Below are 26,504 nucleotides of genomic sequence, written 5' to 3'. Positions count from 1 at the left end.
GAGGGTTCCCTTTTCTCCACACCCTCTCCAGCATTTTTTGTTTGTAAATTTTTTTTTTTTTTTTTTTTTTTTTTTAGTGTGCTGTAGTTCCATTTGCTTATTTTGGCTTTTGTTTCCCTTGTGTGAGGAAATACTGCTCAAGACTGGTATCAAAGTGTTTATTGCCTGTTTTCTTCTAGTTGTTTTTTGGTTTTGAGTCTTACATTTAAGTCTTTAATCCATTTGTACTTTATTTTTATATATGGTGTGAGAAAATAGTCCAGTTTGATTCTTTTACATGTAACTGTCCAGTTTTCCCAACACCATTTAATGAAGAAGCTGTCTTTTCCCTATTGTGTATTCTTGCCTCCTTTGTCATGACTAATTGAAGATATAAGTGTAGGTTAATGTTTGAGCTCTCTATTCTGTTCCATAGATCTATGTGCCTGTTTTTGTGTCAGTGCAAAACAGTTTTGATTACTGCAGCTTTGTAGTATAGTTTGAAGTGAGGGAGTGTGATACCTCCAGCTTTGTTCTCTTTTCTCAAGATTGCATTGGCTGTTCAGGATCTTTTGTATTTCCATACAAATTTTAGAGGTATTTGTTCTAGTTCTGTGAAAAATGCCATTGGTGTTTTGATAGGGGTTACATTGAGTCTGTAGATTGCCTTGGGGTGTATGGTCATTTTAACATTATGAATTCTTCCAATCCATGAACATGGTATATCTCTTAATTTGTGTCATCTTCAACTTCTTTCATCAGAGTCTTATAATTTTCCAAGTACAGGTCGTTTATATCCATAGCTAGATTTATTCTCAGGTATTTTATTCTTTTTGATATGATTGTAAATAGGATTTTTTTCTTAATTTCTCTTTCTGATAATTTATTGTTAGTTTTTAGAAACCCAACAGATTTTCGTATATTACTTTTGTATCCTGCAACTTTGCCAAATTCTTTGATGAGTTCTATTAGTTTTTTGGTGATATCTTTAGGATTTTTTATGTATAGTATCATGTCCTCTGCAAACAGTGACAGTTTTACTTCTTCCTTTTCAACTTGGATTCCTTTGATTTTCTTTTTCTCTTGTCTGATTGCTGTGGCTAGGACTTCCAATACTGTGTTGACTAAAGGTGGCAAGAGTGGACATTCTTGTCTTGTTCCTGATCTTAGGGGAAATGCTTTCAGCTGTCTACCATTGAGTGTGATGTTAACAGTGGTTTTGTCATATATGGCCTTTATTATTTTGAGATATGTTCTTTCCATACCCACTTTGTGGAGAGTTTTTATCATAAATAAATGTTGAATTTTGTCAAAAGCATCTATTGAGATGATCATATGATTTTTATTCTTCAGTTTGTTAGTGTGGTGTATCACATTGATTGATTTGTAGATATTGAACCATCCTTGCATCCCTGGGATAAATCCCAACTGATACATTAAAAGGAGTATGATCCTTTTAATGTATTGTTAGATTCAGTTTGCTAATATTTTGTTGAAGATTTTTGTACCTACATTCATCAGTGATATTAAAAATCTGCAATTTCTTTATTTGTGATATTTTGGTTTCAGTATCAGGGTGATGCTGGCCTCATAGGATGAGTTTGAAAGTGTTCTTCTGTAATTTTTTTGGAACAGTTTAAGAAGAATAGGTGTTAACTCTTCTCTAAATGTTTGGTAGAATTCAACAAACAATCTGGTCCTGGACTTTTGTTTGTTGGGGTTTTAAAATTACTGATTCAGTTTCAGTACTGTTAATTGGTCTGTTCATATTTTTTATTTCTTCCAGGTTTAGTCTTGGGAGATTGTACATTTCTAGGCATTTTTCTATTTCTTCTAGGTTGTCCATTTTACTGGCCTATAATTGTTCATAGTAATCTCTTATGATCCTTTGTATTTCTGTGGTGTCAGTTGTAACTTCTTTTTCATTTCTAATTTTAATTGTTTGGTCCTTCTTTTTTTCTTGATGAGTCTGGCTAAATATTTATTAATTTTGTTTATCTTTCCAAGAGTCAGCTCTTAGTTTCATTGACCTTTTCTGTTGTTTTTATTTTTTAGTCCCCAGTTCATTTATTTCTGCTGTGATCTTTATGACTTATTTCCTTCTACTAACTTTGCATTTTGTTTATTCTTCTTTTTCTTGTTCCCTTAGGTGTAAGATTAAGTTGTTTATTTGAGGTTTTTCTCATTTCCTCACGTAGGCTTTATTGCTATAAACTTCCTCTTAAAACTGCTTCTTCTGTGTCCCATAGATTTTGAAAATCATTGTTTTTTTGTTTTCATTTGTCTCCAGGAACTTTTTTATTTCTTCTTTGATTTTTTCAGTGACCAATTGCTTGTTTAATAGTATATTGTTTAGCCTCCAACTGTTTGTGTTTTTTGCAGTGTTTTTCTTGTAGTTGATTTCTAGTTTCATGGTTGTTGGGAAAGATACATGATATAACCCCAATCTTCTTAAATTTACTAAGACTTGTTATGTGGCATAGCATGTGATCTATCCTGGAGAATGTTCCATTTTCACTTGAAAATGATGTTTATTCTGCTGCTTTTGGATGGAATGTTCTATGTATATCTGTTAAGTTCATCTGGTCTAGTATGTGGTTCAGCTGAATAGAGTTCCCATATTTAAAACATAATTTCTCTTAGTGCTATTCAGGAACACCATTAACCATGATTACATAAAGAAATCCCTGCTGCATCCCCCTTTACCGTGTAAACTTGTGCATTGGAGAAACAGCTCAATTGTAAATCAGTGTAACTCGTGATCTGAGTGGCAGATTTGGCATCTGCCACTTGGGCAGAAGTTTAAAACTCAGTATACTGAGTGTGGTGGTTTACGTGGGTACTGGTGCTTCTGATCTAGACCTCATTTTCAAAACCTCGTGTTCTCATGGATGACTGCCCACTTATTTCTCTGAGGGGATGCACTTGCCCCTTCCCTATGCTCCTACCCAAGCCTCCAAAAGTGAATTTGTTGCATTCCTCCAAACCCATGTTTTTAAGTTTCATACCACTAAAAATATATTATCCAAATTTGGTATATATCCATTTAGCTGTTTTGTCATGATCCTGGTAAGAGACCAAGAGAGAAATATCTTTATTCATAAAATTAAACATATACAACAGGAAAATTTTCTTTGTCTTTCAAATCCTTCCATTCTTCAAAAGAGAGAAAAAAAATCCAAAAAGAGTATGTATAATAGGTCTTTTCATACCTAAGTTTGATGTTAAATGATTAGAAAGGGAGTCAAAATTAGAGGGCTTAATCAAGTGAAGTTTCTCTGGATAAGAGAGAGAGGTGTTGGAGAAAAGGCTGGCTTTGGGGATGGTTAGAGGAAATGATAGAGTTGTATCCAAGGAAAAGACAGATATTCACTGGGAGACTTTAAGAAGTTTTTGTGGTGTGGTGACTCAACCCCCTCCATTACAATTTCAGGAAAATCCAAATGTCTTTGTGTGATTTTGGAGTTGGATTTATCCTTGAAGGTCTGTGGATGATGCCACAAGAAGTTTGATGGTGAGGGCAGATTCTACTCTTTTCACTGGAGTAAAAACCACATGTGCGCAGCCCTGCATGATCCTGTCCCTGCGACCCGCCTGCCCTGCACCATGCCACACTCTCCTTACTCTAGCTTCGCTGGTTTTCTCCATGTTCTTTGAACATACCAGGGTCACTCCTGCCTTGAGGCTTTTGTACTTGTTTGTTCTCCCTGAATGCTTTTCTCTGGGATAGCCTGGATATCTATATTGCTTACTTCCTTACGTCCTTCTGAGTAAACTCAAACGTCACCTACCCCGTGAGGACTTACCCAGCCTCCTGTTGAAAATTACACCCCCACCCCTTACTCACATACTTCATCTTTTGTCTGTCTTCTCCATTAGAATTTAAGACGGCAAAGTATTGCAAGCTGTCCTTCTCCTGGCCCCCATTCTGTCCCTAGTGCCTGGAACAACACTGGGCACATAGAAAGTTCTCAATAAATATTTACTGAGTGAATCAAATAATGAGCGCTGTTCAAAGGAGCCTAGTCAGTTTCAGTTACCAAAAAAGCAAACCGGTGATTCTCAAAGGATAACACTAGAGCTTTTCTAGTTGTACAGACAGATAAGCATAAGGAGGAAGACTGCAGGCAAGTGCTTATTGAAATCCTTCCTGGAAAAATTTACGCTCTTCAATTCAAATAATCAAGTGTACTTGTTAAGTACACTACAAAACAAATATGCGTTAGGGAAAACCAGATCATCTTTGAAATACTTGTTTTCCAAAAGTTTCTCCTGTAAGTCTGCTCTGCCTGTGGTAGAGAAATGCAAATTACACGGGGCATAGATCGACCTCTCTTTGGAATACTTTTTCCTTATAATACAGTCATTTCAAATGTGAAGAATGAAATGTCACTAAATAAAAGATTACTTGCTGTCTTAAGTAGTATGCAAGAGTTGTTTTTCTCTGTTTCTGTAGTCCTGGCAAATGATCCAGAGATTAATCTTTGAAAAGCCTTTTTTATTATGTCTGTAGAAAACATTATTTTAAGTGATAATCTCATGAAACTAATTCTCCTCCATACCATTCAAGGGAGTTTTACAGAGAAATAAGATGAATACCAATCTCTACCCTGTATCGAGTGTGTATTTTGAATCTCTTAGGTCAGGGATGTAAGCCATTGAGGGGACAATACTGTGGACAGAAGGTGTGGCCTTTGCCACAGAGATGGTGTTGTCACCACCTGCTCCCAAGTCTCCTACAGGCAGGACCCTGCTGTTCATTCACTTCAGAGCAGCTTCTGCTGGTGCTTGTTCTAGATCCTGGGCCCTCAGTCAACTGTGACTGCTGACTTTTATACTTGCTTCAAAGTGGGTAATTTAAGACAAAGATTCCTTTAAGTTAGGGTGAAAACCAACTTCAGGATGGTACAAACCCTACCTGCCATAATCTCTGTGAAATCTGCCGTTTCCATATTTAGAATAAGGAATTTCTCTGTAGGCCACCAGATTCTTCACTTAAAGAAGAGCCCTCTGTTTATCTTCTACTCTTAATGGAGTGAACATATAATTTATCATCCAAATAGGGACATGTTTGGGAATGGAAGGGGGGAGGTGACTATTAATAGTTGTATCTGGGCAACAGTCATAACCTAGGATGGTGGGAGGCAAGCAGAATCAAATGGTGCCTGAATATGAAGGAGAATGAAATGAATACTTATTGAAACCATACAATGTGCTAAGGACTTTATATATATTATCCTCTGATGTGGTATGTGGGCACATTTTCAACAGTGAATCTGGAGTTACATTAACCAAGGAGTTGGCATATACTAGTCTAACAGGAATTTTAGGAACTTAACTCAGGACAGTTTACAACAAGAGCTATCGATTGAACTGTCTGGAGGAAACACATTTTGGCCAAAAGTCAAATGTTAAAATCAGTACTTGACTGAAGTCAGGCATCACTAGACTAGAAAGAATTTTTTGGAGGCAAGATTAAATCTGAAAACTTGTCTAAAATTTTATAAGTTAAACTTTGAAAGTTTGGCACTGGTGGAGGAAACAGAATTTATCAGTGCCATCCGCTGATGGACCACTCCTGTGGTGCCTGTGCTGCGGGCCTGCGATCCGAAAGGGATGCTCGCTTTAATCACACTAATGTTTAGTGTACAGTGTAAGGAACTTGGGATTCGCCACTCAGCAAATCTTCAAAATCCTGGATCTGCTACTACTGAAAATGTTTACCCACCTGTAACAGTTATTTTGACAAGAGTCTTTTGTCTTTTGGTCTCCATAGACTGCAAGTGTAAGGAATTTACTCCTTCAATTTGAATTTTGATGAGTGAGGACAGAATGTGCGTTGAGGTTCTGTGACATGTTCTTCTTTTCTTCCAACTTGTAATTTGTTCATCCAGTTGATCAACATTTATTAAGCACCAGTTCAGTGTCTTAGCCACCATTTAAGGGGATGGGGACAGAGCAGTGAACAGAAGACAAAAGTCTTTGCCCTCGTGGAGTTTAAATTCTGGGACTTGGGGAGACAGACAATAAAAGTATAGATAAAACATATAGCATATAAATAGCATAAGTGCTGTTAAGAAGAATAAAACAGTTAAGGATATGAGGAACTTTCCATTATGACTGGGTCATGATGATTTTTCATGGTGTTGTTTATAGGGTTTTTTATTCTCATGAAATTTTTAGGGGCAGATTTGGTGTTTAACTATTAATCCCACATATGAAGAGTTCCCAACTAGGACTTTTTTTTTTTCCCTGAGCAACTCATTGTCTAAATGGAATTAAATAACTGAAAATTAAATAAAGTTCTTAAGGGTTATGTGTTTAATATTTTGAATGCTAGTATATCAACTAATTCTACAAAGATTAGAATTTTCATGTAATCTCAGCTCTGTTATTCTTCCTTATATTATTGCTTAAAATTTTATATATATTTGTTGGTAAAAAAATGATGCAGTATTTTTCCTAAGGTTTTATGCTAAGCATACTTAATATTTCCTTTAACTGACAATTTATTCTCCTCTGTAGTTGAAGATCCTTCATAATTTTTATACATAAAATCAATAGCTTTCACAATAAGTTTATTATGGCAACATTTTCCTTTTGAAGTATTAAAGATACATTTATACTTCACCTGATGGATAGAAATTCAACATAGAAAGCATATAAGGAGATTTTTCACTCCATCTACTTCTAGGCTACTTATCAGAATTTTAAATTACACATTCAGTTGTAAACAGCAAACTTTAGTGACATTCCCTGTTTATGTTACTAACATCAACACCCTATTTAGATACGATGGCGAAGGAAATGATCACACAAGCGTTTGTTACATACGTGTACAAGGGGGCCAGAAATGGCATTGAATTGGATGTTTAGCTGAGTCTAAAGCTGGAGTGTGATAGCAGAGTTTGGCCAAATACTGAGACCAAAGTGAAACTCTCCTTCACCTCTGCTTTCTCAAATTCAGTTCTTCCTCAGAAGGGGCATGATAGTGTCAGTCATTGGAGTGACAGCCTCCCAACCTCCTTCATGTCTGGTGACCAAAGTGATGAACATGGAATCCAAGAGAGTTTCAGCAAGGTTCATGCTGATACTGGGCATTATTAACTGAGTGGTTGGGTTTTCACCCTTATTTGTCTGTTTAGTTTCACCAGAACCTCAGTCTTCCTGGCACAATAAGCCAGTGAGGTCTTCTTGGCTTAGTTGATATGCATGGCTTTCACTGGGAGGGGATGAGAACCTGAGTGAGTTTTTAGCAAGTGGCTCCCAGGCTTCCTAAATACTTACCTTCATGATGCAATTAGAGCATCATTTAGCAGGAGCTCTGCTGAAGCTTGAATTCAAATAATAAAAAGCATTTACATTTTAACTCCAATACTCAACTCACACTTAACTGAAACATAATAACCTGCAGATTTAAACTTGAATATAGAAATGGGTTTACTTTTGCTTTTTTAACTCTGTGATTTTATTGCCTGCCACAAATAATGGGCAGCATTAATGCAAAGCATGAGAAAGGGGGTGGGAACCAAATTTTCTAAACATTCTAAAAGCTGGTATGTGTCTTCTCTCCAGGGTCACCTGCAAGTTGGATGGAGGTGAAATTCAATTTTATATCCCCCAAACCTAGCACAGCGTTAGGCAAGCACTCTGTAAAAACCATTGCTACTGCTACTACCATGATTACCACTTCTACTGCTGGGAGTGCTCTTTCCACTACTGCTTTTGCTTCTGTGGTTGTAGCCTGTACAGCTGGTGAGCTCGTGTGGGCCCTTCTCAGGCATGGGAGGTGAACACACTTCTATGTTGCGGTCGCTTTTCAGCCACCCTCCAGACATGCGCACGGCAGAAAGAAGATGGGAAGGCACTCTGGATGGAGGGAAAAGTCCAAAAGTTTATAAGAAAAGCACTCCCATATTGCAAATGGTGCTATGATTATTTTGAAATTGCTATAACTCTTAGATTTTTAAAAGTATTTGTACACATGGGACACTTTCTGTTTTCTGTCGAGTATTTGGTTTTCCCACTTAGGGTATGATTGCCCTGAGCATGATGTTGCTGAGGGAAAACATGTGAATTTGAGTCCATCTAACACACATTTAATCAATAATTAAGCAAACATTTATTAACCTCATGAACTTTTTCCCCCACATCTTTATTGCAGTATAATTGCTTTACAATGTTGTATTAGTTTCTCCTGTACAACAAAGTGAATCTGTATGTCCCCATATCCCCTTCCTCTTGAGCCTCCCTCCCCGCCCCACATCCCATCCCTCTGGGTCATCACAAAGCATCGAGTTGATCTCCCTGTGCTATGCGGCTGCTTCCCACTAGCTATCTATTTTACATTTGGTAGTGTATATATGTCAATGCTACTCTCTCACTTCGTCCCAGCTTCCCCTCCCCACCCCCGTCCTCAAGTCTGTTCTCTACGTCTGCATCTTTATTCCTGCCCTGCCACTAGGTTCATCAGTACTGTTTTTTTTTTTAGATTCCGTATATATGCGTTAGCATATGGTATTTGTTTTTCTCTTTCTGACTTACTTCACTCTGTATGACAGACTCTAGGTCCATCCACCTCACTACAAATAACTCAATTTCGTTCCTTTTTATGGCTGAGTAATAATACTCCATTGTATATATGTGCCACACCTTGTTTATCCATTTATCTGTTGATGGACATTTAGGTTGCTTCCATGACCTGGCTATTGTAAATAGTGCTGCAATGAACATTGGGGTGCATGTGTCTTTTTGAATTGTGGTTTTCTCTGGGTATATGCCCAGTAGTGGGATTGCTGGATCATATGGTAATTCTATTTTTAGTTTTTTAAGGAACCTCCATATTGTTCTACATAGAGGCTGTAATCAGTTTACATTCCCACCAACAGTGCAGGAGCCTCATGAACTTGACTTGAACAGGTCTCTCGCTCTGAGCTTCAGTTCCATTGTCTGTAAGTTTAAGGTAATGTAATCAGCTCTATCTTAGTTTTTTGGGGGATGAATAGAGGAAGCCAGTGCAAAGTGATGTGTAAGCTGCTAGCTTAATAAAGATTAAATGGGGTGTCATTATCTGGCTGGGACAAATTTTTCTTCTGAATTTCCTGTAGCACTTTGTGCTCAATAGCAAGTGTAGTTTGGTTTGGAGGTGAGAGCTGTGGTCTGGCTGGAAGTAAGTACCAGATATGAAGTAAAAAGACCTGGGAGCAAAATCATGCCCCACCACCTCACTAGTGATGTGCCCCAAGTTAAATTACTGAAAAAAAGAATCCTAAAGCTATGTAGCTCCAAGGTCACTCACTGTGAGAATTAAGTGGGAAAAGATCTAGGAAGGCACCTGGTGTGTTGCAGGTGTTTGGCTGGTGTTTGGAAAGCATTCCTTCAGGAAAGAGAAAGGTAAGGGTGAGTCAAAATGGTCCTGAACAGGCAGCATGCGGAGAGGAAAAAGCATGTCCCGTGATGGCCCTAATACATTTCCTCAGGTGTGAATTAGGAATGATAATGATAATAATTCCCTTAATCATTTCTTAGGGTTACTGTAAGGACTAAAAGTGGTAAGATATCGCCAGAAATGGAATAGGGGCTCAAAAATTTACTCACCCCCAAAAGTTGAGAGTCATGCTTAAGATAATTATCCTCGTTTTTAAAGATGGTCTTAAGCCATGTCTAGTTCTATGTTGACTGACTATAGTACCTAGGATGGTTTTTTGAGATAATGTGGGCAATTCACTATAAAACTTTCCTGCCTCTGTTCAGGCTGCCTTTTGGGTAATGAAACACAATAAAAATTACCAAAGATGGAGGAGGCAAGGAAAGAGCAGCTGATGGAATAATGATGTAGAAGTAAGAGTGACGCACATTCTAGCAACTTTGAAAGATGAAGGCCATTTTCCCGAGCCCCTCTCCCCCGTCCTTTCTGCTGAAACTTTTGTGAAGGGTAAGCCAGCCAGAAAGCACCAGAGAAAGCACCAGGTGTTGGGAAGAGCTCCAGGCACTGACTCGATTTATTCATCTCTGCAATGAGGTCAGACTTGTACTACATGCTTCACCTGTGCATTCTCAGGGAATTCTCAAGAACAGTCTCTGAGGCCGTTTCTGAAGCCCAGTAACATTCCTGGGTTATGGAGTCAGTAAGTGGCAGAGCCAATATTTGAACCCAAGTACAGTTGCCCCCAAATCCTCATCCTCAGATTCTGCCTCTGAGGATTCAACCAATGGGTAGATGGAAAGTATTTGGAAAAATTAAAACTTCCAGAAAGTTCTAAAAAGCAAAACTTGAATTTGCCTCACACTGGCCACTATTTACATGGCATTTACATTGTATTTATAGCTATTTACATAACACACTGCATTAGGTAGTGCACTAAAAAGTAATCTAGAGATGATTTAAGGTACACGGGAGAAATTGTGTAGGTTGTCTGCAAACACTGTGCCATTTTATATAAGGGACTTGAGCATCCATGGGGTTTGGTATGGGGGGGTTGTCCTGGAACCAACCTCGAGGAGACCAGGGATGACTGTACTCTAGTTCCTCATCCCGTCAGATCTAAGCTTGGGTACCACTCGTGGCCAAAGATATCTGAGCAAGCAGGTCTATTTAGGGGCACCATTCAGAAGTGGTTTATGTCAGCGATTTGGCTTATTGGTCCTTCTAGAAGTGGGACTGGGGAATGAGTTCTTTTACTCCTGAAGGCTCAGTGAGGAAATGGAATTGGTTTCTGACAGGCTTTGAATTCGAGGAGAATGTGAAGCTTAGCCTATAGAATAGTAACATGGCCACCATGTGAGGGGCAAGCAGAGGAGCGCCAGCGAGCCAGCCCAGGACAAGGGGAGGAGACCCAGGAGACCCTGGTGTTTCAGACACAAAGAGAGTGAGGAGACCTTCGCCAAGTCCCGGTGCTCAGCTGTGTCCCACACTTCTGAGAGATCAGACAAAACGAGAACCGGAAAGGCCCGCAATTTACCAGTTGAAAGGCAGGTTGCTTCACCGGTGCCTGAAATCACATCCTTCATCTCATTCTGTTTCTATTTAAAAGGATTTCCCAGGGGTGGTTCTTTGATCATGCCCTCAGTTTGGGGGGACGTGCACCCTCTTTGGGGCTCCTCTGTGTATTCCCTACTCCGTACAGGTCACGTAAAGTCCGTGATCCCCAAATGTAACCATCTGATTGTTAAATCACCATGAAGATGCATTAGCCATCCAAGCCTTTTCTGCTCCTGGATGTTTAAATCCATCAATCTGTAATTATAATGATTATTTTTGCCTTTGGACATATTTCAACTGCATGTGAGAGCTGATGTTTTTCTTTCTTTTTGTTTAGTTATATCAGTTTCAGGAGTACAGCATTATAATTTAACATCTGCATGCACTACAAATTGATCACCACCATGTGTCTAGTTACCATCCATCAGCAGACAGTTGACCCCTTCACCCAATTTCTCCCACCCCCCAACCTCCTTCCCTTCTGGTAACCACTCATCTGGTCTCTACAACTGTGAGTTTGTTTTTGTTTTGTTTTGTTTTCTTAGATTCTGCATATGAGTGAAATCAGACAGTCTTTCTCATCTGATTTATGTCACTTAGCATAATACCTTCAAGGGTCATCCATGTTGTCAAAAATGGCAGGATTTCATTCTTTTTCATGCCTGAGTAGTATTCCGTGGTGTATATATACCACATCTTCTTTACCATTCATTCATAAATGGACACTTAGGTTGATTTTATATCTTGGCTAGTGTAAATACAGTTGATCTTTGAACAACATGGGCTTGAACTGCACAGGTTCACTTATACATGGACTTTTTCAATAAATACATACAGTACTGTACAATCTGAGGTTGGTTGAATCCATGGAGGCAGAACTTCAGATACAGAGGGTCAATTATGGGACTTGAGCATCTGTGGATTTTGGTATCTGAGGCAGGTCCTGGAACCAATTCCCTGCAGATACCCAGGGACAACTGTAATGCTGCCGTGAACATGGGGGTGCATATACCTTTTCCAATGAGTGTTTTTGTGTTCTTGTGATAAATACCCAGAAGTGGAATAGCTGGGTCACATGGTGGTTCTAGTCTTAATTTTCTGGGGGGGGGTCTCCATACTGTTTTCCATAGTGCCTGCACCAATTTACAGTCCTACCAGCTGATGTATTTTTTTTTAACTTTTTAAAAATTATGAAATATTCCAGTCATGCATTCTGATGGCTGAAAGAATGAATTAATAGTAGTCTAATCACCCTGGAGACACAGATGCTTTTGTGAGCTGGCACTGAAGTAAGGCTGCACATCTCTGTGGGAATGACAAGTGAATGAGTCTGCTGCTCACTTAACCTGCTGTTCTTTTCTCTCTCTGTTTTCTCTCCTAGGAAACAGATGGAAGACTGCTGTGACCCCGCCCATCTCTTTGCTATGACTAAAATGAATTCCCCCATGGGGAAGAGCGTGTGGTACGATGGGGAGTTTTTATACTCATTCACCATTGACAATTCAACTTATTCTCTCTTCCCCCAGGTTAGTACAGAGTTTGTTGCCTTTCAATGTAGTCTCTTCTATGTCTTGATATCATAGGAAAGGGATACTTGATTTTGCCTAACTAATCAGATCTACTTGTTTTCATCTTCTTACTTTTCTGAATTAGAAATGCTTCCCTTTATACTGTCATTTTTTCGTGAAGAAATCAAATAATGTGGTGCAGGGGCAGCAGTAGGATATTACAGAGTAACAGATTTCCTAGCCCTTCTGATTTGAGTCATATGAGACTGAAGAAAGCAAGCAGAGAAGGAAGCAAGATCAGGGAATTGTGGAATTCCAGAGCTTTGAGGTTGGCTCTGGTATGATCTTGAAGATTTGCAACACTGGAACGTTTTCTTGGGGCTGATACTCAGGGAGTGGGGACCATATGGTCAGAAGTTGCTTCTTAGAGCTTGTGAATCTTAACCCTGTGGTTAGATGACTGCTATAAAGTGTAGGAGTGGTGGAGATGGAGAGAAAGTATTTGACCACTTTTGAAGTGGTCTGAATCAAGCTTTGCTTCCTTAATGTTTTTCTTTGTGGTTTCCTAAGCATTGAAATCAGATGTTTTACTAAAATATATCTATGTAGCTAGTGGGGGGAAAAAGGAAGTCTTTATTTCTAGGGAGCCGTAGTCGGAGATGGGAAGTGGATCTTAGGTGAAATTGCCCTTAGGGAGAAATTGAGAAATGAATGTCGGCTTCCCCAAGTCTTCATGCTACTCTTGGTTTGGCCAGATGATGGTGCAGAAAGAGAATTCATGGTCAGAGGTGGAAAACGTATATCTATTAATAGCAAAGATTCTTCAGAGGAGGCATCTTATAAAGTTTGAGGCACAGGCAGTACCAGAACCAAAGTCACATGCTCTATGAAATAGCTCCCATTTGCTAGTTCATTCTTAGGTGTTTTCATCCAATTTAATGGTTTTAGAGTATGTATAATGATACAGTTGAAAAACTTTATTTTAAAATAGGAAATAGAAGGTTTAATTCATGGCCAGCATCCTTGTGCTTTTTCTCTCTTCTTCATTTGCCCTTGGGAGCCTTCCTTATGTCAAAGCAGATGAGTAACAGTCATAAAATGTAGAATTGAATTTTGTCTCCATCTCTTCCTAACTAAATGCCTTGCTAAGGCACCTAACTCTTCTGAGGTTCAGCTTTCTCATTTGTGCAGTGGCGAGAGCAGTACCTGTCCGCTCACAGAGTTGAGGTCAAGGACATGTCATATAATGCATGTCCAGGTATGCTGTAAACTACAAAGCATTATGTAAATGTTTTAGGTTTATTAATGTTGTCCTGGTTCATATGCTGCATCTTTAGACTGAGGAATGAAGAATATAATTGCATTAGTCAGAAATCTTCCTAGGCATTTTGTTTTGTTTTGTTTTGTTTTGTTTTTGCGGTACGCGGGCTTCTCACTGTTGTGGCCTCTCCCGTCGCGGAGCACAGGCTCTGGATGCGCAGGCTTAGTGGCCATGGCTCACAGGCTCAGACGCTCCGTGGCATGTGGGATCTTCCCGGACCGGGGCACGAACCTGTGTCCCCTGCATCGGCAGGTGGACTCTCAACCACTGTGCCACCAGGGAAGCCCTTCCTAGGTGTTTTTAGCAGAAGGATATTTCATGTTGGGCATTAGGCACTTAAAAAATCATTAGGCGAATAGAGGAGTTGGAGTCAAGAGGTGGCTCCTGGAATTACTTAGCCCAAGAACTTTACTGCCATAACTGTGGTTTAGGGATTAGAAAACCACTGTGGCCACTGCCATTGGCAGAAACAGGGCCAGGAAGATGGGTTTCAACTCACCTCCTCCCTCCAAACCTCCCTCAGGTGCATCTAGTGGGTAAGATTAATTTACATCCAGAACACTAGTTGCAAAGAAGTCCAGGAGGGGCAGTTTTTAAGGCAATCAAGCTTTAGCAGGAAGCTAGAAAAAGAGTGGAATTGAGGTTGAGTAAGCCAATTCACAGCATCTTCTTTGTACAAATACTGATATCAACTTGCTATGAAATGAAGAAGAGATAAGGAAGCAATCTCCTTTAACAGCTCATCAAATAGAAAAGATTTTAAAGAAACCCAAAATAGGATTTTATAGATGAGGGCTTTCAATCATACTAACTGACTTTGTGCTAGAAAATAGATTTGAAGAGAAGAAATGATTAAAGAAATACAAACTAACTTCCCATCTCATCCGTTAAGTTGCAGCAGTAAGATAGCAGGAAACATTTTCTTTTTCAAGTGTGCGTACATGAATTTTGTGTCTCTGTGTGCCAGCTGCAAGACCAAGGAACCATCCCTGTATAATAAAGGAAAAATGCTTTTCTCTTAGAAAGTGAAAGTCATCACATCACTCTCTGTGATGTCATTACAAAGGGCTGAACCAGTTCAATGGGTAGACTTGAAGAAAGGTTACGTGTGTATTCTTCTGAAGAGATTCTGAAATGACTAACTAATTTATAGAAATCCTGGAGAATCAGTTTGCATCAAAAGGTGTCTATACCCGGGCCCTCTTATTTCTCAGTGAAAGATTTCTAGCTTGTCATCCGGAAGCTAAGTTGTCAGTTAATTGTTAGGCTTCGTTCATGCTCCCTGTGGGAAGAAAGTGGTGTGTGTTGATTGGGCAGAAATGCAGGTGAGTGAGCTGGGCTCTGTGTTGTCAGTTGAACAAAGCATCCCTCCACTCCCTGTTTCAGCAAGATAGTGCTAAATCACTCCTTTGCTAACTCAGGTGTATAACTTTATATCACACTTTTAATTATATATTTTAATGTATTTAGTTTAATTATATATTACACTTCTCCCCTAAATGCTCCATATATGTCAGCTGTCATTATTATTGGTATTACTCCTTTGCCTGTTTTAATCACTGCTTTTGTTGTTGTTGCCAAGATGCAATCCAAGATTCTCTGTGTGATGTGGAAAGTTAACAGGTCCTGAATCAAGGCTGGAGCGTCCACAAGGGCCCTGGTGAGATGCTGTATACTTCGTAATTACAGTTAGTTGCTTCTTATTTGGACCTCCTATGACTTCCCATGGCTTTATTATCAAATTTATTCAATTCTGCCTCCTATGCGGTTATTTGCCTAATCACCTATCACAGTTTTCTAAAAGTCTTTATCTGCTGATCTCAATACCATCTTGTGAGCTTTTGAGGAGACTCATTTTTGTGCCTCGTGCAGTGCTTCACACTTAATATAGACGCTCATTTCCAGCTGCTCTCCCTGCCTATGTATGTCCCACCTGGGCTGGACCACTGCTGTGCCCTGGCTTGGACTATAGGAGACCAAGCAGGACAGTTTGATGCAGCTGTTTTCAAATGGCTCTATAAATGTATTTGGGTGAAATATTTGTGGAATATTACTAGGCATGAAGGGCCGAATTTTAATCCTCATGTAGGTTTTCTAGAGTATGCAGTGTGTGTGTGTGTGTGTGTGTGTGTGTGTGTGTTTGGAGGGGATGGTGTGATGGTAGGTGTTCCCACTTTGAGAATACTTGAGGATACCTCCATCCCCTAGGCTGAGATCAGTTCTTTCCTGCTCTGCCTCTCCCTTGGAAGCCTACATGGTCCCACATTTGTATATAATACCGAATAAATGCTATTTTGGCCTAAGACATATTTTTACCCAGAAAGAGCATAAATTTCCTTGGCAATGAGTGAGGGAGTAGCAGGAATGTTAGAAACCACAACTGTGTTGATATAATTTAATAAATATTTTCTTTGGTGTAATAAATATATGGTTGGCCCACCATTCTCTTACATTGTGCTGGATAGTCACATGAAATACATCACAAACTAGACGAGTCATTTTTCCTCAAAGTATCTACCCAAGGCCACATGTAAAGAATCACAAAATATCATTAATGCACCACAGACAGACATTTCTAGCTGCTCTGGTTGCCATAAACTCCCTGACATCTTCCACTTGGCGTGGACCCACAATGCCCTTGGCCCCGGGGAAACCCAGCAGGATATTTTGAAGTAGTTTTGTCAAAATGACTTTGTTAGAAAGAAAATACACATTTTTTTCCCACAGTAATGTGCTTAATAGAATCCTCTGAGCTCCTGGGTATTCCCGAGTCTCAGAGCAGTTTTTTTCTTCTAACGAAATTTAGATTCTACTATATAATCTACATCGTTTGGTAGCTTGCTTTTTTACTTACCAATATGATTGTAATCATTTTCCAAACATATACCTTTTCAACTAGAAGGAAACTGAGGGGACTGTTTGGTGGGCATAGATCTTTGCCAAGCCTGTGTTGGTTCATGTTGTCAGACTTGTGTTTGGCTGAGACCTGACACAGGAGCTTAACCAAACAGGTATTTATTTATCTCAGGCAATAGTTAGGAATTAGGAGGTGAGTAGCTTAGAGCTAGATGGTGGCTACACAGCACCATCAAGTTCCCAGGCTCCTGCTTGAACATCTTTAGCTGATGGCCAAGGAACCTTCTAGTTTTGATCCAGGATCCCAGCAGGGCAGAGAGGAAACAGAAGAGGAAATCTGGACAGACTCCTGCTGATGTGTCAGTGACCAGGACTGAATCTCATGGGTGTGTCTAGCTGCAAGAGAGGCTGGGAAATTTCAGTATTTCAGCTGTAAGGCAAATGCACTCCATGTGCTGACCTGGACAACTGCCTGCCTTAGTTTCTTCACAGATTATCTCACTCTGTTCTTATAGCAACTCTGTGTGGTTGTTACTCTGGTCTTCATTTCATGGGTGAAACTGAGACTGAGGAGGGTTAAATATCTTATTCAAGGCTCTAGAGCTCGCAAGTGGAGGGCTGGCATGTAAAACGTGGCCTGTCTGATTTCCAAAGTATTATTGTTATTATTTTTAATTAATCAATTAATTAATTTTTGGCTGCGTTGGGTCTTTGTTGCTGCGTGCGGGCTTTCTCTAGTTGTGGCGACTGAGAGCTACTCTTCGTTGCAGTATGTGAGCTTCTCGTTGTGGTAGCTTCTCTTGTGGAACATGGGCTCTAAGTGTGTGGGCTTCAGTAGTTGTGGCACTTGGGCTCAATAGTTGTGGCGCACAGGCTTAGTTGCTCCGTGGCATGTGGGATCTTCCCGGACCAGGGCTCAAACCTGTGTCCCCTGCAATGGCAGGAGGATTCTTAACCACTGCGCCACAAGGGAAGTCCCCCGAAGTGTTATTATTATCTTGTTTCTATTTTTTTCTTAAAAAGTCATGGGTTCTGGGGCTTCCCTGGTGGCGCAGTGGTTGAGAGTCCGCCTGCCAATGCAGGGGACACGGGTTCGTACCCCGGTCTGGGAAGATCCCACATGCCGCGGAGCAGCTGGGCCCGTGAGCCATGGCCGCTGAGCCTGCGCGTCCGAAGCCTGTGCTCCGCAACGGGAGAGGCCACAACAGTGAGAGGCCCGCGTACCAGAAAAAAAAAAAAAAAAAAAAGAGTCATGGGTTCTGGTGGATTCATTGTTAATTTTTATCATGCAATCACCTTGAAACCATTTTAAGGTTTTTTCTTCCCTTATATAAATACTCTTAGAGGAAATGGAGAAATTCTTTCGTAGCTATCTGAGAGGAAAAAAAATAGAGTACAGATATGCAGGCTCTAGGATCCTGTACAGCACTGTAGTTGCCCTTTGACTTTGAGTGCCCTAGTGGCCCACTTTGGAAGGAGAAATAAGACCAGTTCCAACTGGTTTCTATTTTGGTTTCTATTAAATGGGTTCTGGACCCAAATCCAATGTAGGTGTGTGTGGAGACTATGTGGAGACTTTCCCATACCACCAAACACTTCTCAGACACCAGCTGGGAGTCTTACAATTCACCTCAATTCTGACACTACCTACGCGGAGTAAGCATCAGATCCCACAGGTAAAGGACTCAGTCCCACAAGACCACGCTCCACTTCAGACATCACTCATGAGCCCAGGTTATTACTTGTACTTTTGACCAACCGGCTACAAATGGGAAGTTCCAGTGACACCCCCCAACTCAGGATGCCAATCGCAAATCCGAGTTGTCACCTGTACTTCTGACCGACTGGCTATAAATCAGAGGTTTCCATGACCTCCTTCTTGGGTTCTATTAGTTTGCTAGAATGGCTTACAGAACTCAGGAAACCCGTTTACTCACTAGATTACTGATTTATTACAAAGGATATTAAAGGATACAGATCAACAGCCTGATGAAGAGGCACATAGGGCGAGGTCCCCAACAAAGGAGCTTCTGTTCTCCTGGACCTTGGAGCCCTGCTTCGTGGCAAGTGGAAGCGCCCTGTTTCCCCAACCTGGAAGCTCTCTGAACCCCATCCTTTGGGTGTTTTATGGAGGCTTCATTATGTCAGCATGATTGATTAACTCCTTGACCATTGGTGCTTGATTCAACCTGTAACCCCTCTCCCCTCCCTGGAGATCAGGGGGGTGGGACTGAAAGTTCCAACCCTCTGTTCATGATTGGTTCCCCTGACAACGAGCCCCCATCCTTAGATGGTTTCCAAAAGTCGCTTACATTAACATCAACCCAGATGTGGTGTGAAGGGGCTTGTTCTCCATAACAAGACACCATTTTCACCTTTATGGCTCTGAAGGATTTTCAGGAACTGAGGACAAGAGACCAAATGTTATAAAAGATGTTCCCTTTGCTCTTATTGTTCAGGAAATATCAAGGGTTTTGGGGGCTGTAAGTCAGGAACTGGGCATGAAGACCAAATATATTTGGGAAACATATTTTTATCATCTGAATGTTCCTTATAAATCACAGCATCGCATCCGTGATAGAGAAATCCAGGTTCTCAAAGGAAAGCAAATTATTCTTTGCACACTGCTTCTATATTATAGAAATCCAGAACATGATCCCACTACCATTAAATAATTCAGAGCATTTACTCCTATCATCCTTGGTTAAATGGCAACGTTAGAGAAATATGTAGGGAATGGAGTCTACAGATCTGGGTTTTAGACCTGGCTTTCTATGATGACATTTGTGATCCCAGGCAAATCATGTAACTATTCTCAGCCTGAATTTATAATTTTCAGTTCGGGACTAATAATACCTGGTGTTTGTATTTCAGTGTTATTATGAGACACCAAGTTAAAATGAGATTAGGGGTGTAAAAGTGCTTTGTAATGAATGCACTGTGCAAACATATAATAATGTTACTTTTTTTATCTGCTTAAGCATTTATGGCATGTAAGCATTTCTTAGGCATTTTGGGAACCAGTTGGGGGGGAGAGCTCTAGAAAAGTGGTCAAATCAATTTTCCATGCTGGTGAGTGGTGAGAAGAGATAAATCTGTTGAGTCTGGGATTTAGGGAAGTATAAATTAGTTATGGAGAATGCCTCAGGCTATGCCAATTGGACATTTGTATCATTATAGTTGGATAATAATTATGATACGCTGAAAGTGCAACGTAAGATACATTATTAATTTCTAGTGAATTAAGATTGTGTATCTTGACAATGGATTAGTAGCCTCTGTTCCTCTCATTGTCCCGTAACTGAGCAGACGAGGAGAGTGGGTCATCACAGGACTTGCAAATACCTGTTATCCTCGGAGGAAAGGAAGGCACACGATTAGAAGTTAGTTGCCCCACGGAGTAGTTGAGAGTAAACTGTAAGACACCTTTGTCTTTCAAACTTAGAAATAATTACAAATTAAGACCTTTCTCTAAAGAAAATTGTCACAGGTTGTCTATGGTTGAGAACAAAATGAAAATGAGTTGTAAGGAATGGTGTGTCTCGCCACGGTGTGGACCTTTCTAAAATATGTGACAGTGTGTAAAATTTAGTACAAAGACTGATTATGGCTCAGGCTTAAAGCTTCCTGCGAACAACTGAAAAGGTTGCATGACACCAATTACCACTGAGTCAAATCTCATCCTGTAGGTCTGATGGGAGTGATAACTCTTTTCAGGAGGTGTTAATGTTCCACAGAAGATTTTCTTCTTAGATTTGGTTCACATGACAGGGTGTTTTCCTGGAGAAAAAGCTGGTATATCTTTGTTTTTCTTCAGTTGGTTTCTTCATCTTGGTCCTTCTTACTGGCAAATGTCCAAGTGTAGAAAGGCATTTCTATCTGATTTTGACTTCGTTTTGAGCTTTTGTTTTCATACCAGGAGGCCTCTGCTCTTGATATGCTCATTTGTACTCCTTAAGTCTATTAGAGATCTCTTAACTGCATAAAGATACATTTGATTAACTTAGATCATATCAACACTGAATTTTCTCTGGCTTAATTAGTTTGGTCAGGGAATAAAAAGATACAAAATGAGTACAGAGAACATTTTCTTAATGTTTGTATTTGTTCAATTCAGTTTACTCTCCTTCTTCTGCTAATTGGCCTGTAATCTTTAGACCCCATGGGAGCTGGCACAATGTTCTTGACATCCCTCATGGCCTGACATATCCTCTTATCTGTAGGGTCAGAACTTCTGGGTGAAGAAGGGTTGGGGTGGGGATAGAATAGGGAAGTTAATTTGGCTGTGGAGAGTAAAAGGCGGTCCAGCTAGTAGGCAGAAAGGGTTATTAAGATTCTTACCCTAGGTAACTGTTTCCAGTAACCAGAAGATAATAAGGAGTAAAAGAAAGATAACTACCATATGGTATCACTTATATGTGGAATCTGAAATATGACACAAATGAAATTATCTACGAAACAGGAACAGACTCACAGACATAGAGAAGAGACTTGTGGCTGTCACAGGCGGGGGGAGTGGGGGAGGGATGGAGTGGGAGTTTGGGATTAGAAGATGCAAGCCATTATTATACATAGGGTAGATAAACAACAAGATCCTACTGGATAGCACAGGGAGCTATACACAATATCCTGTGATAAACCATAATGGAAAAGAATATGAAAAAGAACATATAACAGAATCACTTTGCTCTACAGTAGAGATTAACACAACATTGTAAATCAACTATACTTCAATAAAATAAATTAAAAAGAAAAGAAAACAAACTTATGGTTACCAAAGGGGAAAGGGGGGAGGGAGGGATAAGTTAGGAGTTTCGGATTAACATATACACACTACTATATATAAAATAGGTAAACAACAAGGACCTATTGTATAACATAGGGAACTATGTTTAATATCTTATGATAACCTATAATGAAAAGAATCTGAGAAAGAATAGATATAGATGTGTGTGTATAACTGCATCCATTTGCTGTACACCTGAAAGTAACAAAACACTGTAAATCAACTCCTTCAATTAAAAAAAAGAAAAAAAAAAAACCCGATGTGCCAATAGTGTGCAAAGCTCAGGCATGAAGATTGGGGGAGGGTGGAGCTATACCCAGAGAGCCAGGTTAAACAGTCATTGATTTCAGGTTCCCAGCCACTAGGCTGGGGGTTTTGGCAACTGGCAGCTTTGGGGAGGTACTGGCCAGAGGAAGGCAGGGTTCCATCCTTCTAGAGGCTTGGAAAGCTGATCATTTAATCCAGGCAGGGACTCAAGGGAACAAGGTGGAAGTTTCCAGCCTGGGGGTCAAAATCAGGCACCATTTTTGAGAACAAGGCAGAAGCACCTTTCTGGAACTGAGTCTGAGCTGGGCACCAGGAATCTGGAAGGGCAACCTGGGGCTGTGTTTTGAAAATAAGACAGAAGCCAAGTTACCAGAGCCATACCCAAAGGCCAGGGTCAGAAGACTGCAGGTGTAACTTGATGGTGATACCCACAGCTTTGGGTGGCCACTCCCCCAAATCATCCCCCTGAAGCCAGAGCTGATCCACATTTCCCAGGGCCGAATCTGCAGTGGCCCCGATGTGGGTTCGGGCTGAGAATTAGGCCTGATAAAGAAGAATTTTTAAGACAAAAATGTTAGGTTCTTATCCTTTCCTGTGTCACCTCTATGGAGGCTGACAGGACAGAGGGCGCAGAAGCTAAGTGAAGGAGAGAATCTGGGCAAATTGTTAATTAAGGCAATATGTTAGCAGCTTGACAGAAAGATAGGTGAGGGGATAAGTGTGGTGGAGGAATATCAGGATAGCGTGTGGGTGTGCTGTCTATAATGGAAACAGAAGTGCTTTTTGAGGATAACCAACGTTTTATACTCTGAAAACTACTTTTCATAAAATTTTTCTTGCCGAATTTTATTTTTCCTGTTTACCGAGACTCAGACTTCTAACTCTTAACTAAGAAAAAAAAAAGGTGCTGAGAAAAAGACAATAGCAAATTAAATTCATTCAGTAGTGTCTTTACTTGAGGTGGTCTGCTGTTAATAAAGCACGGGCTAGCAGCTCCTTATAAGTATATGATTATTTTGCTTAAATTTTTCTCTCCCTAGGGTTTGGTCTACTCTGCTTTTATATACATTTTGGGTCTTATCTACTATTCAGATGATAGCACATTCACAAAGTATTGTTAATTTTGGAGCCATGAAACGTGTACATTTCCTAATTGCTTTTTCTTGTTAAAGCCTGACATAGACTTTGACTGTAACGCACAAGGTCATTAAGAACTGAAGTAACTACAGTTGGCAGGCGCTTCCAGATGAGATGGGGATTATTGGAGGACTTCTTCAAACTCAAAGGCCAGTGATATGTATGGACTCAAGAAAAAATATAGTACTTCTTTTTGTTTTTATAAAATAAGCTTTAATCTTATTTGTATTTACTTGTTTATTTACAAGTATCTATTGGTCCTGTTCAAATGTGATTTTTTTAATTGAGGTATAGTTGATTTACAATATCATGTTAGTTACAGGTATATAGCACAGAGATTCAGTTATACATACATATATATACATACACATATTCTTTTTCAGATTCTTTTCCCTTATTACAAAACACTGAGTGTAGTTCCTTTTGCTATACAGTAGGTCCTTGTTGGTTATTTAAAAAATATATTACTTCTATTTGATCCGTAAAATTTAGTACAAATCAAGAATCAATAAAATATAGTCAGAGTTGAGTTAAAATGTAAAATAAGGCTCTGATGCACCAGAAATTCCCTTTCACATGTGTTGGACTTGCCGCCAAAATAAATATGCCCTGCAGCCAGCAAAACTATGCTTTCCTAAAATTTTGGCGATTCTGTATAAAATGAGTTCACCCATTCATTCATCAAGCATTTATTAAGCCCTTTGTGCTGTGTACTAGGGACAGTGCTGTGCTGATTCTGGGGAGGTAGTGGTGAGTAAAGACAGACCCATTCTCTCCCCACCCCGGGTACTGTCTTCAGTGTCCCAGAGGTTCCTTACCTTCCACATGTTCAAAATTAAATGCCCTCTCTCCCCAGCCGGCTTCTCTTCTCTGTTTCCTGCCTCAGGTAATGATACTATAGCCCACGAATCACTAGAGCTGACACCTGGGTCTTATGTTTGAATCTGTCCTCTGTACTAACCACTTCCCCAATGCAGTTTTATTTTGTAAATATCTCTTGACTCCATCCCCTCTTCCCTGACCTCTCTGCCACTGTGGTCGTTCAGGGTTTATCCTCTGTTATATGGGCTCATTCAAGAACTTTCTGACAGGTTTCACTCTTATGAACCTGCCTCCCTGCAACGCCCTTCACTCTGCTGCCAACGGCTGTCATTATAAAACGTACATCTGGGCTTCCCTGGTGGCGCAGTGGTTGAGAGTCCGCCTGCCGATGCAGGGTACGCGGGTTCGTGCCCCGATCCGGGAGGATCCCACATGCCGCGGAGCGGCTGGGCCCGTGAGCCATGGCCGCAGAGCCTGCGCGCCTGGAGCCTGTGCTCCGCAACGGTAGAGACCACAACAGTGAGAGGCCCGCGTACAGCAAAAAAAAAAAAAAAACAAAAAACAAACACCTTAAATCTGTTTGTGTAACTTCTCTTAGGTCGCTCCTCTCTGCCCGCCGTGCACTCAAGAGCAAGTGGCCTAACGGCGCACTCACCACGTCTGCTGGAGCAGAGCCAGTGGAGGAAGCTCACAGAGAAGGCCAAGTAGCGGCTGGCAGATATTCTGTTGCCTTCTCATAATTACAAATGATGAGATCCTAGACTTTCTGGACTCCAGGAGAGGGACCCTTAAACTAGGCTGACATATTAGTCGTCTAACTAGGTGTGTGTGATTCAAAGACTGTGATATTAAAGTATTAAGATACGGCAGAGCCTTGGCTTTGGTCTGGTTTATCAGCTCAGTGCTTGTGGGTGATGGAAAGCCCTCTGCAGTCATGATTGGCAGCTAGAGGACAAGCCTTGCAGACACAGGTGAGTGACATAGCTTGCCAGAAAAGGATTTATCGATCAGCTCGTGGTTCGGCAAGAGCTAGCCTCTTCCCTGGCATGATGGGAGGGCAGGGATCCCGGTCTTGCTATTGGCCAGGATTGAGGGCCTTCAGCGCCTGACTCCTGCTGGTCTCCATGGAACTTTATCAGAGGCCACTTCCTTTTCTGCACCACGGGGGGATCAGTCTTGGTCAGGTTAACCCTGCCTGATTACCACCTGCAGGATGAAGTTCAGACTTCATACGGGGGCACACAGGCCTTCAACATCTGAACTCTCGCAGAATATAAAATAATATAAGCTTAGTAATAGCCGTCCACCTTCTTTCTCCTGCTTCTCATTACTTTATACAGTTGATCCTTAAACAACACGGGTTTAAGGATGGGTCCACTTATATGCAGATCTTTTCCAGAGGTAAGTACTAAAGCACTGTCCCATCTGCCGTGGGTTGAATCATGGGTTCAGAGCCATGAATACAGAGGAACGAGTATAAGAAGGGTTGATTATAAGTTAACAGGAGAATTTTTGACTGTGAGGAGAGTCGGGGTCCCTCATCCCCCCACTGTTCAAAGGTCAACTGTACTCTGTAATTACCACATGACTTGCATTTCCCCCCAAAAAGTTGTGCTTTTTTTTTATTCCCTCTGCCCGGAATATTCTTCCTTTCCTTGTCTGATGAATTCTTATTTTTCAAGATCCAGCTAAAGCATCTTCATGTCTGTATAACCGTCCCAGTTCCCTCTCCCAAAGCTCCATTGCCTGCCGTATCAACTAAAAATCTGTCCCCTGCCCCCCCACCCCACCCAAATTTGTGTATATATCTGTTACCATACTATCGAATAGCAGTGATTTGTTCACGTGCTTTCTGCGCGCCAGGCTGTGAGCAACTTGAAGGCAGCACCTAGACAGGGCCTGGCACGTAGCATAGCAGGTGGTAAATGAAAGCGAGCTAAATGAACAATAGAATGGATAGTTATTCTTCCAAAGCCTTTGCAGCCACATGACAGCAGCCTCATTCTTTTGGAAGGAGATGCTGCCTGTGCTAGAAGGACCCAAGATCGTTCCCACGAAGGCTACAGCACTGGGAGATGGAAAGGGTGTGGGATGGTGTGTCTGAGACCACCTTCTTAGTGTTCAGAACTTCATCCTAGTCTCGAGATGAAATGATCATACAGTTTTAAAGTGAGCCACAGTATTGGTGCCGGACATGTATGTAGTTGTTATTTTGGTTTTGTTTGTTTTGCTATTATTATTAATCACTTTTCAAAGACATTATTCTTGAGAAATTGTTACCGGGTAGTGCTGAAGGACATTTTGTTGTTTGTGAAGATCGTTTCTGTCTCTTTATCTCTATTCCTTATTTTCCACCATTGCCTCTGCTATCCTATTCCAGATGACAGTGGCCTCTTGCCTAGAATTTTACGGTAGTCTCTTGTTGGCCTTCTTGTATCTAATCTGGCCTCCTCACCGGTCTGTTTCCACATTACGGCCTGAGTTATTGTTTTAGAATGCAGATCAGATTATGCCATCACATTGCTTAAAATCCTTGATTAGCTTCCCATTGATTTCAGGATAAGACAGCCTTCTCAGGCCCACAAGGCTCTGCCTGGTCTGGTCCCTGCCTGGGGCTCCAGCATCAGTTTCCATAGTGTTCCCTTTCACCCTTTACACTTCACCTTCTTGGCCTGCTCTCAGTTCCTCACAAACACTAAGCTCTTTCTATAGAGCTTCTTGACCCTCTCTCCCTTTCCCCGGGAGACTCTTGTCTCCTCTTTTCTAGTTCACTTATGTTAATACCTTGAATCTCCTCTTTTCTAGTTCACTTACGTTAATACTTGGATCCTGTTTGAGTATCATTTC

The 26,504-nt window shown here is 40.7% G+C and overlaps 1 protein-coding gene across 3 annotated transcripts in view; it reads left to right on the top strand.

Annotated features, from left to right (window-relative positions):
* The window catches only part of ST8SIA1 (ST8 alpha-N-acetyl-neuraminide alpha-2,8-sialyltransferase 1), a 143,442-nt gene that overhangs the window by 39,073 nt on the left and 77,865 nt on the right, over window positions 1-26,504 (top strand). For all 3 annotated transcript variants that reach the window (XM_024733246.1, XM_024733247.1, XM_024733249.1), the window contains exon 2: window positions 12,342-12,486. In XM_024733246.1, coding sequence (XP_024589014.1) covers window positions 12,342-12,486 — 145 coding nt within the window. The remainder of the gene's footprint in view (window positions 1-12,341; window positions 12,487-26,504) is intronic.

Source organism: Neophocaena asiaeorientalis, unplaced genomic scaffold, assembly GCF_003031525.2.
Source record: "Neophocaena asiaeorientalis asiaeorientalis breed wild unplaced genomic scaffold, Neophocaena_asiaeorientalis_V1.1 scaffold150, whole genome shotgun sequence".
In the NCBI taxonomy this organism is placed as follows: domain Eukaryota; kingdom Metazoa; phylum Chordata; class Mammalia; order Artiodactyla; family Phocoenidae; genus Neophocaena; species Neophocaena asiaeorientalis.
Note: the sequence above shows the minus strand (reverse complement) of the source record. Positions and strands in the feature narration are given on the sequence as shown.